Source organism: Oncorhynchus mykiss, chromosome 13 (assembly GCF_013265735.2).
Source record: "Oncorhynchus mykiss isolate Arlee chromosome 13, USDA_OmykA_1.1, whole genome shotgun sequence".
NCBI classification, from domain to species: Eukaryota; Metazoa; Chordata; class Actinopteri; order Salmoniformes; family Salmonidae; genus Oncorhynchus; species Oncorhynchus mykiss.
In genome coordinates, this window is record NC_048577.1 from 1,516,984 (window position 1) to 1,532,881 (window position 15,898).

The 15,898-nt window shown below is 42.5% G+C and overlaps 1 protein-coding gene across 1 annotated transcript; it reads right to left on the reverse strand.

The window, feature by feature from the left end:
* Positions 1–7,652: 7,652 nt before the first annotated feature.
* LOC110500808 (zinc finger protein 239) lies at positions 7,653–14,946 on the reverse strand. Its single transcript, XM_036939858.1, has 2 exons — positions 14,427–14,946; positions 7,653–9,648 (listed from the first exon to the last, which is right to left on the reverse strand). The coding sequence occupies exons 1-2, from the start codon at positions 14,671–14,673 to the stop codon at positions 9,116–9,118; spliced, it is 780 nt and encodes a 259-aa protein (XP_036795753.1). The 5' UTR covers positions 14,674–14,946; the 3' UTR covers positions 7,653–9,115.
* Between the last annotated feature and the right edge of the window lie 952 nt (positions 14,947–15,898).

A 15,898-nucleotide genomic window follows, 5' to 3' on the forward strand; every position in this document is an offset into this window, starting at 1 on the left:
ATTAGGCGATGTTTAGCCATAATTATTACTTTGTGACTGTGGTAACTAGTGACGACCGACTTGCTGTTGTTGTTTAAAGAAGAGTCCAGTTCACCTCCACGTCACATTCTGGCAGACTGGCCTGAAAGACTCACCGCGCCCTCTGCTGACTGGAGGGGGAGACGCAGTTGAGGGAATGTTTTATTTTATTTTCTGACTACAAGTTAAAACAATTTCAACGATTGGTTTTATTTCATTTTCATTTCTCACTCTCTGACCCCCTCTCTCTCTTTCTGTCTTTGACCTTTTCTCTCCCTCTCTCTTTGACCATCTCAATTTAAATTTAAGGGGCTTTATTGGCATGCGAAACATATTGCCAAAGCAAGTGAAGTAGATAATAAGCAAAAGTGAAATAAACAATTACAAATGAATATCAAACATTACACTCACAAAAGTTCCAAAAGAATAAAGACATTTCAAATGTCATATTATGTCTATATTCAGTGTTGTAATGATAGTAAAAGTGCAAAAGGGAACATAAACAAACATAAACAGGTTGTATTTACAATGGTGTTTGTCCTTCACTGGTTGCCCTTTTCTTGTGGCAACAGGTCACACATCTTGCTGCTGTGATGGCACACTGGTACCCAATAGATATGCGAGTTTTTCAAATTTGGATTTGTTTTCAAATTCTTTGTGGGTCTGTGTAATCTGAAGGAAATATGTGTCTCTAATATGGTCATACATTTACAGATATTTTAGCAGAATTCTGAATGCAGAGTCTCAATTTGGAGTTTGTCCCATTTTGTGAATTCTTGGTTGGTGAGCAGACCCCAGACCTCACAACCATAAAGGGCAATGGCTTCTATAACTGATTCAAGTATTTTTAGTCAGATCCTAATTGGTATGTCCAATTTTATATTCATTTTGATGGCATACAAGGCCCTTCATGCATTGTCTCTGGACCAGTGTCCCGAAATCGGGACAGATGCTTCTCAATATGCGATATTTGTCTAGAATGGCGTTGTAAACAAAAACCATCTTTCCGGGACATAGACATGTCTCATATGGTCAGAAAGCTTAAATTCTTGTTAATCTAACTGCAGTGTCCGATGTATAGTAGCTATTACAGCGGGGGGAAATACCTCTGACAGTACATTCACCTCTGACAGTAAATAATGTACTTACATTCTTGCTCCGATTTGTCACCCAGCGGGTCCTAGAGATAGAATGTAGCATAGTTTTGTTCTATATTTTTTTTACATTTAATATCCTAACACGATCAAAGTGTTCAAAGCTGTCATCAAGGCAAAGGGTGGCTACTTTGAAGAATTTAAAATATATTTTGATTTTGCATGACAATCTCTCCTGGTTCAAACTGGAGGAGAGATTGACTACATCACTATTTGTGAGAGGTATTGACATGTTTAAAGCATCGAGCTGTCTGTTTGAACTACTGGCAAACAGCTCGGACACCCATGCATACCCCACAAGACATGTCACCAGAGGTCTCTTCACAGTTCCCAAGTCCAGAACAGTCTATGGGAGGCGCACAGTACTACATAGAGCCATGACTACATGGAACTCTATTCCACATCAGGTAACTGATGCCAGCAGTAGAATCTGTTTTTTTTTTAAACAGATACAAATACACCTTATGGAACAGCGGGGAGCAACACAAACACAAGACACATGCATACACACACACAATAACATAAGCACTGAACACACACGTACACATGGATTTAGCACTGTGGTAGTGGATTATGGGCCTGTGTTGTGAAATCTGTTGTGAATGTATTGTAATATTTTAAAATTGTATAACTCCCTTAGTTTTACTGAACCTCAGGAAGAGTAGCTGCTGCCTTGGCAGGAACTAATGGGGATCCATAATGAACCTCAGGAAGAGTAGCTGCTGCCTTGGCAGAAACTATTGGGGATCCATAATAAACCTCAGGAAGAGTAGTTGCTGCCTTGGCAGGAACTAATGGGAATCCATAATAAACCCCAGGAAGAGTAGCTGCTGCCTTGGCAGGAACTAATGGGGATCCATAATAAACCTCAGGAAGAGTAGTTGCTGCCTTGGCAGGAACTAATGGGGATCCATAATAAACCTCAGGAAGAGTAGCTGCTGCCATGGCAGGAACTAATGGCAATCCATAATAAACCCCAGGAAGAGTAGCTGCTGCCTTGGCAGGAACTAATGGGAATCCATAATAAACCCCAGGAAGAGTAGCTCCTGCCTTGGCAGGAACTAATGGGGATCCATAATAAACCCCAGGAAGAGTAGCTGCTGCCTTGACAGGAACTAATTGGAATCCATAATAAACCCCAGGAAGAGTAGCTACTGCCTTGGCAGGAACTAATGGGAATCCATAATAAACCTCAGGAAGAGTAGTTGCTGCCTTGGCAGGAACTAATGGGGATCCATAATAAACCTCAGGAAGAGTAGCTGCTGCCTTGGCAGGAACTAATGGGAATCCATAATAAACCCCAGGAAGAGTAGCTGCTGCCTTGGCTGGAACTAATGGGAATCCATAATAAACCTCAGGAAGAGTAGTTGCTGCCTTGGCAGGAACTAATGGGGATCCATAATAAACCTCAGGAAGAGTAGCTGCTGCCATGGCAGGAACTAATGGCAATCCATAATAAACCCCAGGAAGAGTAGCTGCTGCCTTGGCAGGAACTAATGGGAATCCATAATAAACCCCAGGAAGAGTAGCTCCTGCCTTGGCAGGAACTAATGGGGATCCATAATAAACCCCAGGAAGAGTAGCTGCTGCCTTGACAGGAACTAATGGGAATCCATAATAAACCCCAGGAAGAGTAGCTACTGCCTTGGCAGGAACTAATGGGAATCCATAATAAACCTCAGGAAGAGTAGTTGCTGCCTTGGCAGGAACTAATGGGGATCCATAATAAACCTCAGGAAGAGTAGCTGCTGCCTTGGCAGGAACTAATGGGAATCCATAATAAACCCCAGGAAGAGTAGCTGCTGCCTTGGCTGGAACTAATGAGAATCCATAATAAACCCCAGGAAGAGTAGCTACTGCCTTGGCAGGAACTAATGGGAATCCATAATAAACCCCAGGAAGAGTAGCTGCTGCCTTAACAGGAACTAATGGGGATCCATAATAAACCCCAGGAAGAGTAGCTACTACCTTGGCAGTAACTGATTGGGATCCATAATAAACCTCAGGAAGAGTAGCTGCTGCCTTGGCAGGAACTAATGGGAATCCATAATAAACCCCAGGAAGAGTAGCTGCTGCCTTGGCAGGAACTAATGGGAATCCATAATAAACCCCAGGAAGAGTAGCTACTGCCTTGGCAGGAACTAATGGGAATCCATAATAAACCCCAGGAAGAGTAGCTACTGCCTTGGCAGGAACTAATGGGGATCCATAATAAACCCCAGGTAGAGTAGCTGCTGCCTTGACAGGAACTAATGGGGATCCATAATAAACCCCAGGAAGAGTAGCTGCTGCCATGGCAGGAACTAATGGGAATCCATAATAAACCCCAGGAAGAGTAGCTACTGCCTTGGCAGGAACTAATGGGAATCCATAATAAACCCCAGGAAGAGTAGCTACTGCCTTGGCAGGAACTAATGGGGATCCATAATAAACCCCAGGAAGAGTAGCTGCTGCCTTAACAGGAACTAATGGGGATCCATAATAAACCCCAGGAAGAGTAGCTGCTGCCTTGGCAGGAACTGATGGGGATCCGTAATAAACCCCAGGAAGAGTAGCTGCTGCCTTGGCAGGAACTGATGGGGATCCATAATAAACCCCAGGAAGAGTAGCTGCTGCCTTGACAGGAACTAATGGGGATCCATAATAAACCCCAGGAAGAGTAGCTGCTGCCTTGGCAGGAACTAATGGAGATCCATAATAAACCCCAGGAAGAGTAGCTGATGCCTTGGCAGGAACTAGTGGGGATCCATAATAAACCCCAGGAAGAGTAGCTGCTGCCTTGGCAGGAACTAATGGGGATCCATAATAAACCCCAGGAAGAGTAGCTGCTGCCTTGGCAGGAACTAATGGGGATCCATAATAAACCCCAGGAAGAGTAGCTGCTGCCTTGACAGGAACTAATGGGGATCCATAATAAACCCCAGGAAGAGTAGCTGCTGCCATGGCAGGAACTAATGGGAATCCATAATAAACCCCAGGAAGATTAGCTACTGCCTTGGCAGGAACTAATGGGAATCCATAATAAACCCCAGGAAGAGTAGCTACTGCCTTGGCAGGAACTAATGGGGATCCATAATAAACCCCAGGAAGAGTAGCTGCTGCCTTAACAGGAACTAATGGGGATCCATAATAAACCCCAGGAAGAGTAGCTGCTGCCTTGGCAGGAACTGATGGGGATCCGTAATAAACCCCAGGAAGAGTAGCTGCTGCCTTGGCAGGAACTGATGGGGATCCATAATAAACCCCAGGAAGAGTAGCTGCTGCCTTGACAGGAACTAATGGGGATCCATAATAAACCCCAGGAAGAGTAGCTGCTGCCTTGGCAGGAACTAATGGAGATCCATAATAAACCCCAGGAAGAGTAGCTGATGCCTTGGCAGGAACTAGTGGGGATCCATAATAAACCCCAGGAAGAGTAGCTGCTGCCTTGGCAGGAACTAATGGGGATCCATAATAAACCCCAGGAAGAGTAGCTGCTGCCTTGGCAGGAACTAATGGGGATCCATAATAAACCCCAGGAAGAGTAGCTGCTGCCTTGACAGGAACTAATGGGGATCCATAATAAACCCCAGGAAGAGTAGCTGCTGCCTTGACAGGAACTAATGGGGATCCATAATAAACCCCAGGAAGAGTAGCTGCTGCCTTGACAGGAACTAATGGGAATCCATAATAAACCTCAGGAAGAGTAGCTGCTGCCTTGACAGGAACTAATGGGGATCCATAATAAACCTCAGGAAGAGTAGCTGCTGCCTTGACAGGAACTCATGGGGATCCATAATAAACCCCAGGAAGAGTAGCTGCTGCCTTGGCAGGAACTAATGGGAATCCATAATAAACCCCAGGAAGAGTAGCTGCTGCCTTGGCAGGAACTAATGGGGATCCATAATAAACCCCATGAAGAGTAGCTGCTGCCTTGGCAGGAACTAATTGGGATCCATAATAAACCCCAGGAAGAGTAGCTGCTGCCTTGGCAGGAACTAATGGGGATCCATAATAAACCCCAGGAAGAGTAGCTGCTGCCTTGGCAGGAACTGATGGGGATCCATAATAAACCCCAGGAAGAGTAGCTGCTGCCTTGGCAGGAAATTATTGGGATCCATAATAAACCCCAGGAAGAGTAGCTGCTGCCTTGGCAGGAACTGATGGGGATCCATAATAAACCTCAGGAAGAGTAGCTGCTGCCTTGACAGGAACTCATGGGGATCCATAATAAACCCCAGGAAGAGTAGCTGCTGCCTTGGCAGGAACTAATGGGAATCCATAATAAACCCCAGGAAGAGTAGCTGCTGCCTTGGCAGGAACTAATGGGGATCCATAATAAACCCCATGAAGAGTAGCTGCTGCCTTGGCAGGAACTAATTGGGATCCATAATAAACCCCAGGAAGAGTAGCTGCTGCCTTGGCAGGAACTAATGGGGATCCATAATAAACCCCAGGAAGAGTAGCTGCTGCCTTGGCAGGAACTGATGGGGATCCATAATAAACCCCAGGAAGAGTAGCTGCTGCCTTGGCAGGAAATTATTGGGATCCATAATAAACCCCAGGAAGAGTAGCTGCTGCCTTGGCAGGAACTGATGGGGATCCATAATAAACCCCAGGTAGAGTAGCTGCTTCCTTGACAGGAACTAATGGGGATCCATAATAAACCCCAGGAAGAGTAGCTGCTGCCTTGACAGGAACTAATGGGGATCCATAATAAACCCCAGGAAGAGTAGCTGCTGCCTTGGCAGGAACTGTTGGGGATCCATAATAAACCCCAGGTAGAGTAGCTGCTTCCTTGACAGGAACTAATGGGGATCCATACTAAATACAAATACTTCCTATTCTTGAAGACTGGAAATCTGACAGACAGTTTATTCTGTAGTCCTAAAGATACCGAATCCTATTACTATCTGTAGTAGAAAGCATTGGCTTAGAAGAAGCCCCAAAGAAATCAAATTAAAAAAACTCATGCAACATCCATTTATGGCCAGTTTATGTAAACTCTAACATTGATTTATCTTGCAATATAAATACAAATTACAACGAAGAAGAATACAGAAATTACAAAGAAGAAGAATACAAATAAATACCAATACAAAAACAGGTCAAACAAACAAAAGATTCATCTGAACAAAAAATAGAAAATAGAAAATGCAACCATTCCAAAGATTTTACTGAGTTACAGTTCATAGAAGGAAATCAGTCAATTGAAATAAATTCATTCATTCACATTAGGCCCTAATCTATGGGTTTCACATGACTGGGAATACAGATATGCATCTGTTGGTCACAGATACCTAAAAAAAAAAGTAGGGTTGTGGATCAGAAAAAAGACAGTATCTGGTGTGACCACCATCAGGATCTAGTCACGGTATCTCTGTGCATTCAAATTGCCATCGATAATATGCAATTGTGTTCGTTGTCCTTAGCTTAAGCCTGAACATACCATAACCCCACCGCCACCATGGGGCACTCTGCTCACAACTGCTTGCCCACACGACGGACTGTCATTATGACATCATGGATGAACTCTAGAATATACCACACGACGCAATGCAAGTGGTCTGTGGTTGTGAGGCCAGTTGGACGTACTGCCAAATTCTCTAAAACGAAGTTGGAGGCGGCAGAGAGACATGAACATTAAATTCTCTGACAACAGCTCTGGTGGACATTCCTACAGTCAGCATGCCAATTGTACAACCCCTCAAAACTTGAGACATCTGTGGCATAGTGTCCTTTTATTGTCCCCAGCACAAGGTGCACCTGTGTAATGATCATGCTGTTTAATCAGCTTCTTGATATGCCACACCCGTCAGGTGGATGGATTGTCTTTGTAAAGGAGAAATGCTCACCAACAGGAATGTAAACAAATTTGTGCACAACATTTGAGAGAAGCTTTTTGTTCGTATGGAAAGTTTCTGGGATCTTTTATTTCAGCTCATGAAACATGGGACCAACACTTTACATGTTGCGTTTCTATTTGTTCAGTATAATATGACTAAATGTGTTTCTTTCTGTGCTGAACCTAATGCAGCTTGGAGTGATCAGATGACAGAAGTCACATTGAGGTGCCAGGTGTAACTGAGGCTGTAGATGTTCCATATCCATTACTTTGAGTGTTTTATATAATATGACTAAATGTGTTTCTTTCTGTGTTGCAGGGGCAGTCAAGAAATGGAACGGCAAGGCCACAGAACATGACATAAGCAGATCTGTAGGAGACCACCTCAAGTCCCTGGTAGAGCCGGGGGTGGTGTTTACCTCTCCACCACGCCTTCAGCAGGCTGGAAAAGTGGGATTGATCTGTTTGATCCATGTGTTTGTTTCAGTAGTTGAATCCTTTGAAAAATGCACTGGATTGATTGAAAGTGATACATTTACATTCCATGCACAATTTTAGACATAGAAACAGAATTGATAGTGTTTTCATACTAAGATGGACCAAGATGTGTTGCTTTTACACATATTTGTTCATTGGTTTGGCAAAAAGTCTGTTGATTCAAATAAAATCAAGCTTTATTTACACACATATTTATGCACATTTTAGACATGGAAGCAAATCAATGCGCTTCAAATAAAAAAAAATCATTAAAAATAATAAACAAATAAAAACTGAAATATGTACAACAATCATGAGGATAAAAAAACTAAAGAATAACAATAAAAACTGAAAGACTAATGATCATTCTAAGGAAAAGACCATTGATTAAAATAGTAAGAATAGGTTGTAATGACTCCTGGCACAAACTATAAGCTTGATTTACGACATTGTTAGTAAACAATATAATTATACAAAAATAAATTGTAAGTTAGTTGCGTAAATAATTATGATTACGAAATGTTACATTACATTTATGTAATATGAAATATCAAAACCAAATATCCAACCGGAAATATAATCTCGTTTTATTTTAGTAAAACAATATGATAGTAAAACAAATTGTCAGTTGGTTGCGTAAATAATTATGATTACTAAAATGTTATATGAAATGTAAATATGATGAAATACCCCTTTGTTAATATGTATTGGCAATAACTAACTTAAAGTTAAAAAATAAGTCTTTAATACTTAAAAAAACAAAAAACAAACGCGTAGATTGAACTTCGGTCTTTCTTCCAACGTCGCTAGGGGGGATATCCCCAAAGTGAAAACACAGTTTTAACGTGTCCAAATCAATCACCAATATGCAGGAACAGTTTGATATATTCAAAACCTAAACATAAAATGTGCTATTTACACAAACACAATAATAATCATATTCCTTGAATTATTTTTTAAAGGAGCACCAAAAACACTTCTAACAAAGTGGCAATAAATTACGGACATCAATCGGATAAAAAAAAATCAGGTTGTAGGTTGCTGTTGAAAGTAACACAACTAAAAAACACATGGAAATGGGAGATATCTTTTACCTCCCTGGTTAGAGGACAACCTGCAGAAGACCGTCAGCTACATTTTGGAGTGATGCATTTAAATTTAGGAGTCCCCAGAACGAAGAGAAATGCAACACTTACTTGGCATCACTCAAATCAAATATCACACAGAATCTGGGAATAATGTGTACATCATTAGTTAGAGGACAATTTGTAGAAAAACAGCTCGCTACATTTTGAAGTGTTGCATTTTGATTCAAGTGGGTCACCATCATGGTAAGTGTAACGCAACTCTTTCTTTTGTTAGTCACTTTTTGTTAAATCACATAAATAGTACTCTATCAAATCAGAGCCTGGATTTTCCCCCTAATATCCATATTATGCTGAAATCAATAGAACAGGGGGACAAACGTTTAGGATTCTACATTGTGACATCATTAAGATACTCCTACTATAATGTTACAACATTCTACATTGTGACATCATTAAAATACTATAAGATTTCTGTCCTGTGTGAATTCTCTGGTGTGATTGTAATGTAGATGATTTTGAAAAGGTCTCCCCCACATTCAACGCAGTAGATTCTCTCATGTGTGTGTTTTTAAATGTGCTATCAGGCTGCTTGAGTAAGCAAAATTCTTCCCACATTGATTACAGTTATAAGGCTTCTCTCCTGTGTGTGTTCTCTGGTGTGATTTTACATTTCCTGCGATAACAAAACTCTTCCCACAGTCAGAGCAGCGGAAAGGTTTTTCTCCTGTGTGTGTTCTCTGGTGTATAGTCAGCTGGCTAGGTGAAGTAAAACTCTTCCCACATTGATCACAGCTATACGTTTTCTCTGCCGTGTGTATTCTCTGGTGTACTTTGAGGGAATCTGATCTGGAGTAACTCTTCCCACAGTCAGAGCAGCGGTGAGATTTATCGCCAGTGTGAATTTTCTGGTGTACTTTAAGTGAATCTGATCTGGAGTAACTCTTCCCACAGTCAGAGCAGCGATGAAGTTTCTTCCCTGTGGGTTTCCGTTGGGGATTCTTGAGGTGTTCTGATGTGGAGAGTCTCTTCTCTGCTTCATGATGTTGTTGAGGCTCTCTAGAGGATCCACAATAGTTACGTCTCTCTCCTGTGTGAACAAGAAAGTCAGACAGACGGTTAAAGGCCCACAAACAGCAGATATCCACTGTTTATTTTAGCTGAAAGGTGATGCCAATGATGTTGTGTACAAATTAATTTAACAATAGTCTTAAGACCAGGCCAGATATCCCAGATCCTAAAGTTATATAAGTAACTAAACTATTTGGAGGTCAGATATCCCAGCTCATAGAGTTATATAAGTAACTAAACTATTTGGAGGACAGATATCCCAGATCATAGAGTTATATAAGTAACTAAACTATTTGGAGGACAGATATCCCAGCTCATAGAGTTATGTAAGTAACTAAACTATTTGGAGGACAGATATCCCAGTTCATAGAGTTATACAAGTAACTAAACTATTTGGAGGCCAGATATCCCAGCTCATAGAGTTATAGAAGTAACAAAAACAATTATACTCATAGTTTGCTGCACAAAACAAATATTAGACAGCAGGGCTCTTGATCCAGGAGAGGTTTCTCTGCTGTTACCAAGCAACGCTTGATCTTGGAAGAAGCTAACCACTTAGCTAGATAGCTACTACATTTACTGAACAAAATATAAACGAAACGTGCCATAAGGAAATCAGTCAATTGAAATAAATGAATTAGGCCCTGACCTATGGATTTTACATGACTGGGCAGGGCCGTAAAAATGGGTGGGCCTGGGAGGGCAAAGGTCAACCCACTGGGGGAGCCATGCCCAGCCAATCCGAATGAGTTTCCCCCCAGAAAAGGGCTTAATGACAGTCATAAATATTCAACACCAAATTCTCTAAACTGATGTTGGTGGCGGCTTATTGTAGAGAAATGAACATTCAACTCTCGGGCAACAGCTGTGGTGGAAATTCCTGCAGTCAGCATGCCAATTGCACGCTCCCTCAAAACGAGATACATCTGTGGCATTGTGATGTGTGACAAAACTGCAGATTTTAGAGCAGCCTTTTTATTGTCAGATCCAGAATTGATGTGTTTCTCATTTATCCCCCTTTTACAGAATGTAAAAGATCTAATGCCATTAAGATGGGGTTACTACACGCAAGGGGACAGAATGTAAAGATGGGGTTACTACACGCAGGGGGGACAGAATGTAAAGATGGGGTTACTACACGCAGGGGGGACAGAATGTAAAATATCTAATGCCATTAAGATGGGGTTACTACACGCAGGGGGGACAGAATGTAAAGATGGGGTTACTACACGCAGGGGGACAGAATGTAAAATATCTAATGCCATTAAGATGGGGTTACTACACGCAGGGACAGAATGTAAAGATGGGGTTACTACACGCAGGGGGGACAGAATGTAAAGATGGGGTTACTACACGCAGGGGGGACAGAATGTAAAATATCTAATGCCATTAAGATGGGGTTACTACACGCAGGGGGGACAGAATGTAAGATGGGGTTACTACACGCAGGGGGGACAGAATGTAAAGATGGGGTTACTACACGCAGGGGGACAGAATGTAAAAGATCTAATGCCATTAAGATGGGGTTACTACACGCAGGGGGGACAGAATGTAAAGATGGGGTTACTACACGCAGGGGGACAGAATGTAAAAGATCTAATGCCATTAAGATGGGGTTACTACACACAGGGGGACAGAATGTAAAGATGGGGTTACTATACGCAGGGGGGACAGAATGTAAAGATGGGGTTACTACACGCAGGGGGGACAGAATGTAAAGATGGGGTTACTACACGCAGGGGGACAGAATGTAAAAGATCTAATGCCATTAAGATGGGGTTACTACACGCAGGGGGGACAGAATGTAAAGATGGGGTTACTACACGCAGGGGGACAGAATGTAAAATATCTAATGCCATTAAGATGGGGTTACTACACGCAGGGGGACAGAATGTAAAGATGGGGTTACTACACGCAGGGGGGACAGAATGTAAAGATGGGGTTACTACACGCAGGGGGACAGAATGTAAAAGATCTAATGCCATTAAGATGGGGTTATTACACGCAGGGGGGACAGAATGTAAAGATGGGGTTACTACACGCAGGGGGGACAGAATGTAAAGATGGGGTTACTACACGCAGGGGGGACAGAATGTAAAGATGGGGTTAATACACGCAGGGGGACAGAATGTAAAGATGGGGTTACTACACGCAGGGGGACAGAATGTAAAGATGGGGTTACTACACGCAGGGGGGACAGAATGTAAAGATGGGGTTACTACACGCAGGGGGGACAGAATGTAAAGATGGGGTTACTACACGCAGGGGGACAGAATGTAAAGATGGGGTTACTATACGCAGGGGGGACAGAATGTAAAGATGGGGTTACTACACGCAGGGGGGACAGAATGTAAAGATGGGGTTACTACACGCAGGGGGACAGAATGTAAAAGATCTAATGCCATTAAGATGGGGTTACTACACGCAGGGGGAACAGAATGTAAAGATGGGGTTACTACACGCAGGGGGACAGAATGTAAAATATCTAATGCCATTAAGATGGGGTTACTACACGCAGGGGGACAGAATGTAAAGATGGGGTTACTACACGCAGGGGGGACAGAATGTAAAGATGGGGTTACTACACGCAGGGGGACAGAATGTAAAAGATCTAATGCCATTAAGATGGGGTTATTACACGCAGGGGGACAGAATGTAAAGATGGGGTTACTACACGCAGGGGGGACAGAATGTAAAGATGGGGTTACTACACGCAGGGGGGACAGAATGTAAAGATGGGGTTAATACACGCAGGGGGACAGAATGTAAAGATGGGGTTACTACACGCAGGGGGACAGAATGTAAAGATGGGGTTACTACACGCAGGGGGGACAGAATGTAAAGATGGGGTTACTACACGCAGGGGGGACAGAATGTAAAGATGGGGTTACTACACGCAGGGGGACAGAATGTAAAGATGGGGTTACTACACGCAGGGGGACAGAATGTAAAGATGGGGTTACTACACGCAGGGGGACAGAATGTAAAAGATCTAATGCCATTAAGATGGGGTTACTACACGCAGGGGGACAGAATGTAAAGATGGGGTTACTACACGCAGGGGGACAGAATGTAAAGATGGGGTTACTACACGCAGGGGGACAGAATGTAAAGATGGGGTTACTACACGCAGGGGGGACAGAATGTAAAATATCTAATGCCATTAAGATGGGGTTACTACACGCAGGGGGGACAGAATGTAAAGATGGGGTTACTACACGCAGGGGGGACAGAATGTAAAGATGGGGTTACTACACGCAGGGGAACAGAATGTAAAGATGGGGTTACTACACGCAGGGGGGACAGAATGTAAAGATGGGGTTACTACACGCAGGGGGACAGAATGTAAAGATGGGGTTACTACACGCAGGGGGACAGAATGTAAAGATGGGGTTACTAGACGCAGGGGGGACAGAATGTAAAGATGGGGTTACTACACGCAGGGGGACAGAATGTAAAGATGGGGTTACTACACGCAGGGGGGACAGAATGTAAAGATGGGGTTACTACACGCAGGGGGACAGAATGTAAAGATGGGGTTACTACACGCAGGGGGGACAGAATGTAAAGATGGGGTTACTACACGCAGGGGGGACAGAATGTAAAGATGGGGTTACTACACGCAGGGGGACAGAATGTAAAGATGGGGTTACTACACACAGGGGGGACAGAATGTAAAGATGGGGTTACTACACGCAGGGGGGACAGAATGTAAAGATGGGGTTACTACACGCAGGGGGACAGAATGTAAAGATGGGGTTACTACACGCAGGGGGACAGAATGTAAAGAAAGAAGAAGCAACATTTGATAGAAGAAGAGCTTTTGAATAAATGTAAATCATTTTGGGAGAAGGATTTAAAAAATAATAAATTTTAAAAAACTAGGCTACCTGCCGCCCCAATACCCATTTAAACTATTTATTTGGAGTATTTTAATAAATGTGAATATTTTTAGCAACTTTTTTTTTGTAAATACCTGTAGTCAAATTGTCAGGTTTCATACACATTTTGACAGGCAAGTCAGTTAAGAACAAATTCTTATTTACAATGTCGGCCTACCAGGGAACAGTGGGTTAACTGGTCTAGGAACAGTGGGTTAACTGGTCTAGGAACAGTGGGTTAACTGGTCTAGGAACAGTGGGTTAACTGGTCTAGGAACAGTGGGTTAACTGGTCTAGGAACAGTGGGTTAACTGGTCTAGGAACAGTGGGTTAACTTCCTTGTTCAGGGGCAGAACGACAGATGTTTACCGTGTGAGCTCGGGGGATTCGATCCAGCAACCTTTCAGTTACGAGCCAGCTCTAACCACTAGGCTACCTGCTGCCCCAATACCGTTTAAACTATGTATTTTCAGTATTTTTAATAAATGTTCATATTTTTTGCTACTTTTTTTGTAAATACCTGTAGTCAAATTGTCAGGTTTCATACACATTTTGACAGTTGGAATTTCATGACATCTCCATGACTTTTAAGGTAATTTCCATTACCAACAACTTGCGGCATCTCTATGTATGTTATGAAAAGTAGTAAGAACACCATGGGAGCTCTCTGATCCCAAGTACCAGCTCATTGAATATATATAAAAGGTCATTGTAGAATGTTGTGTTTATATTTATCAGTATAATTAGAGTGTTCCGGATTTAGATTTACTACATTACATCTCCCAGGTCAACGGCCTGGTGTAGGATCCTTTAGGGCCAGAGTAGTGGGATGGTGTAGGATCCTTTAGGGCCAGAGTAGTGGGATGCAACTGCAACTGCAATGGGTGTTTCTGTTGTTAGACATTAAGTTACTTACTGGGGTTAATCAGATGTCCAGTATCCTCCTCTTCTTCTTCCAATATGACAGTTATCTCTCCCTCCTCCTTCACTCCAAAAACGGGATCCTCCTCTTTCACTGCAACATCCTCATCCTCTACTTTTGTTACTGTAACATCCTCCTCTTCCTTCTCCTCTTTTACGACAACATTCAGCCACAGACCCTCTTTCTCCGTCCAGCAGACCTCCTCTTCTTTATCAGGAGGAGAGTAGCTCAGTGAACTCATGGTCAGAGATGTTAGCTAGCTAGGCTAATGCTAACTTAACCAGCCAGCTACTTACTATAGCTAACTAATAACAACAAAGCACATATTAAATTAAATGGGATAACTAGCTAGACGACAGAAGTGAGTTTAAAACACAGTGGATAATATACACTAACGAGTCTAAAGAGCTTCGATGTTTCAGCTAGCAAGCTACCGAGGTGGCTGACCATTATCATTTAACTATAAAAGAACATGGCTGACTAGTTGGCTTATCAATAGTTACTACAGCCACAATGTCAACATTGGCTAAACATTTATGAAAACAGAAATCTACTTTTTGTTCTTTATTTGAGATTAGGGTTAGGCCTCATCTTAGCAGTGTGATTAAGGTTAGGTTTACAAATCAGATTTTAAGAAGATAAGTTATATAAATGGATAGGGGTTTGCCATAATTATGACTTTATGACTGTGGTGAGAAGCGGTCCTTTCACTATCACCACAGACCAATGAGACAGATCATTCACCGGATGTATAAATATGAAGCATCCGCTTGGCGTTTCCACTCACTACAAAATAGTGTAATGTTTTTTATTATTTTAGAAATTCTGTGCGTGTAATGTTTACTGTTCATTTTTATTGTTTATGTCACTTGTGTATATAATCTATGTATATAATCTACTTCACTTGCTTTGGCAATGTTAACATATTGAAACGACCCTGGCTTTACAAGCGCGGATATCGACTCTGCCGCTGGAGCAAGCTTTTACGGGACAATCGATGGCGCCCTGGACTTCGGGCTTGAAGGTCGAGGGTTCGAGATTTTTTTTTTACAATATTTTTCCCATGCCAATAAAGCCCCTTTAATTGAATTGATGTGGTCGGCAGTGGGAAAATATGGAACGAGATGGATTGTGGTCGACAATATGCTAATTTTCTAATCGATGAAACATCGTGGAATAAGTTTTATAGACGTTACCCTTTGTCAACGTTTTTAAACAAAATGCGTTGTTTAGAAGGAGTGCAATAGAGAATTGGGTTGTTACGCACACGCTCTTCATAGAGTCGGCGTTCCGTAACGGAAACATGCGCATGTACGCTAGAACGGGCCAATAGGATCTTGGTTGCTTGTGTTTGGCTCTGCCCACCTCCTTGCTTGTTCTGCCCACTATTTAATCATTTGTTCCGGTTTGAAACGACGGGTTGTGGTCTATCTTGGTTTAGTTATAACAATCTTTGCTACCACGTC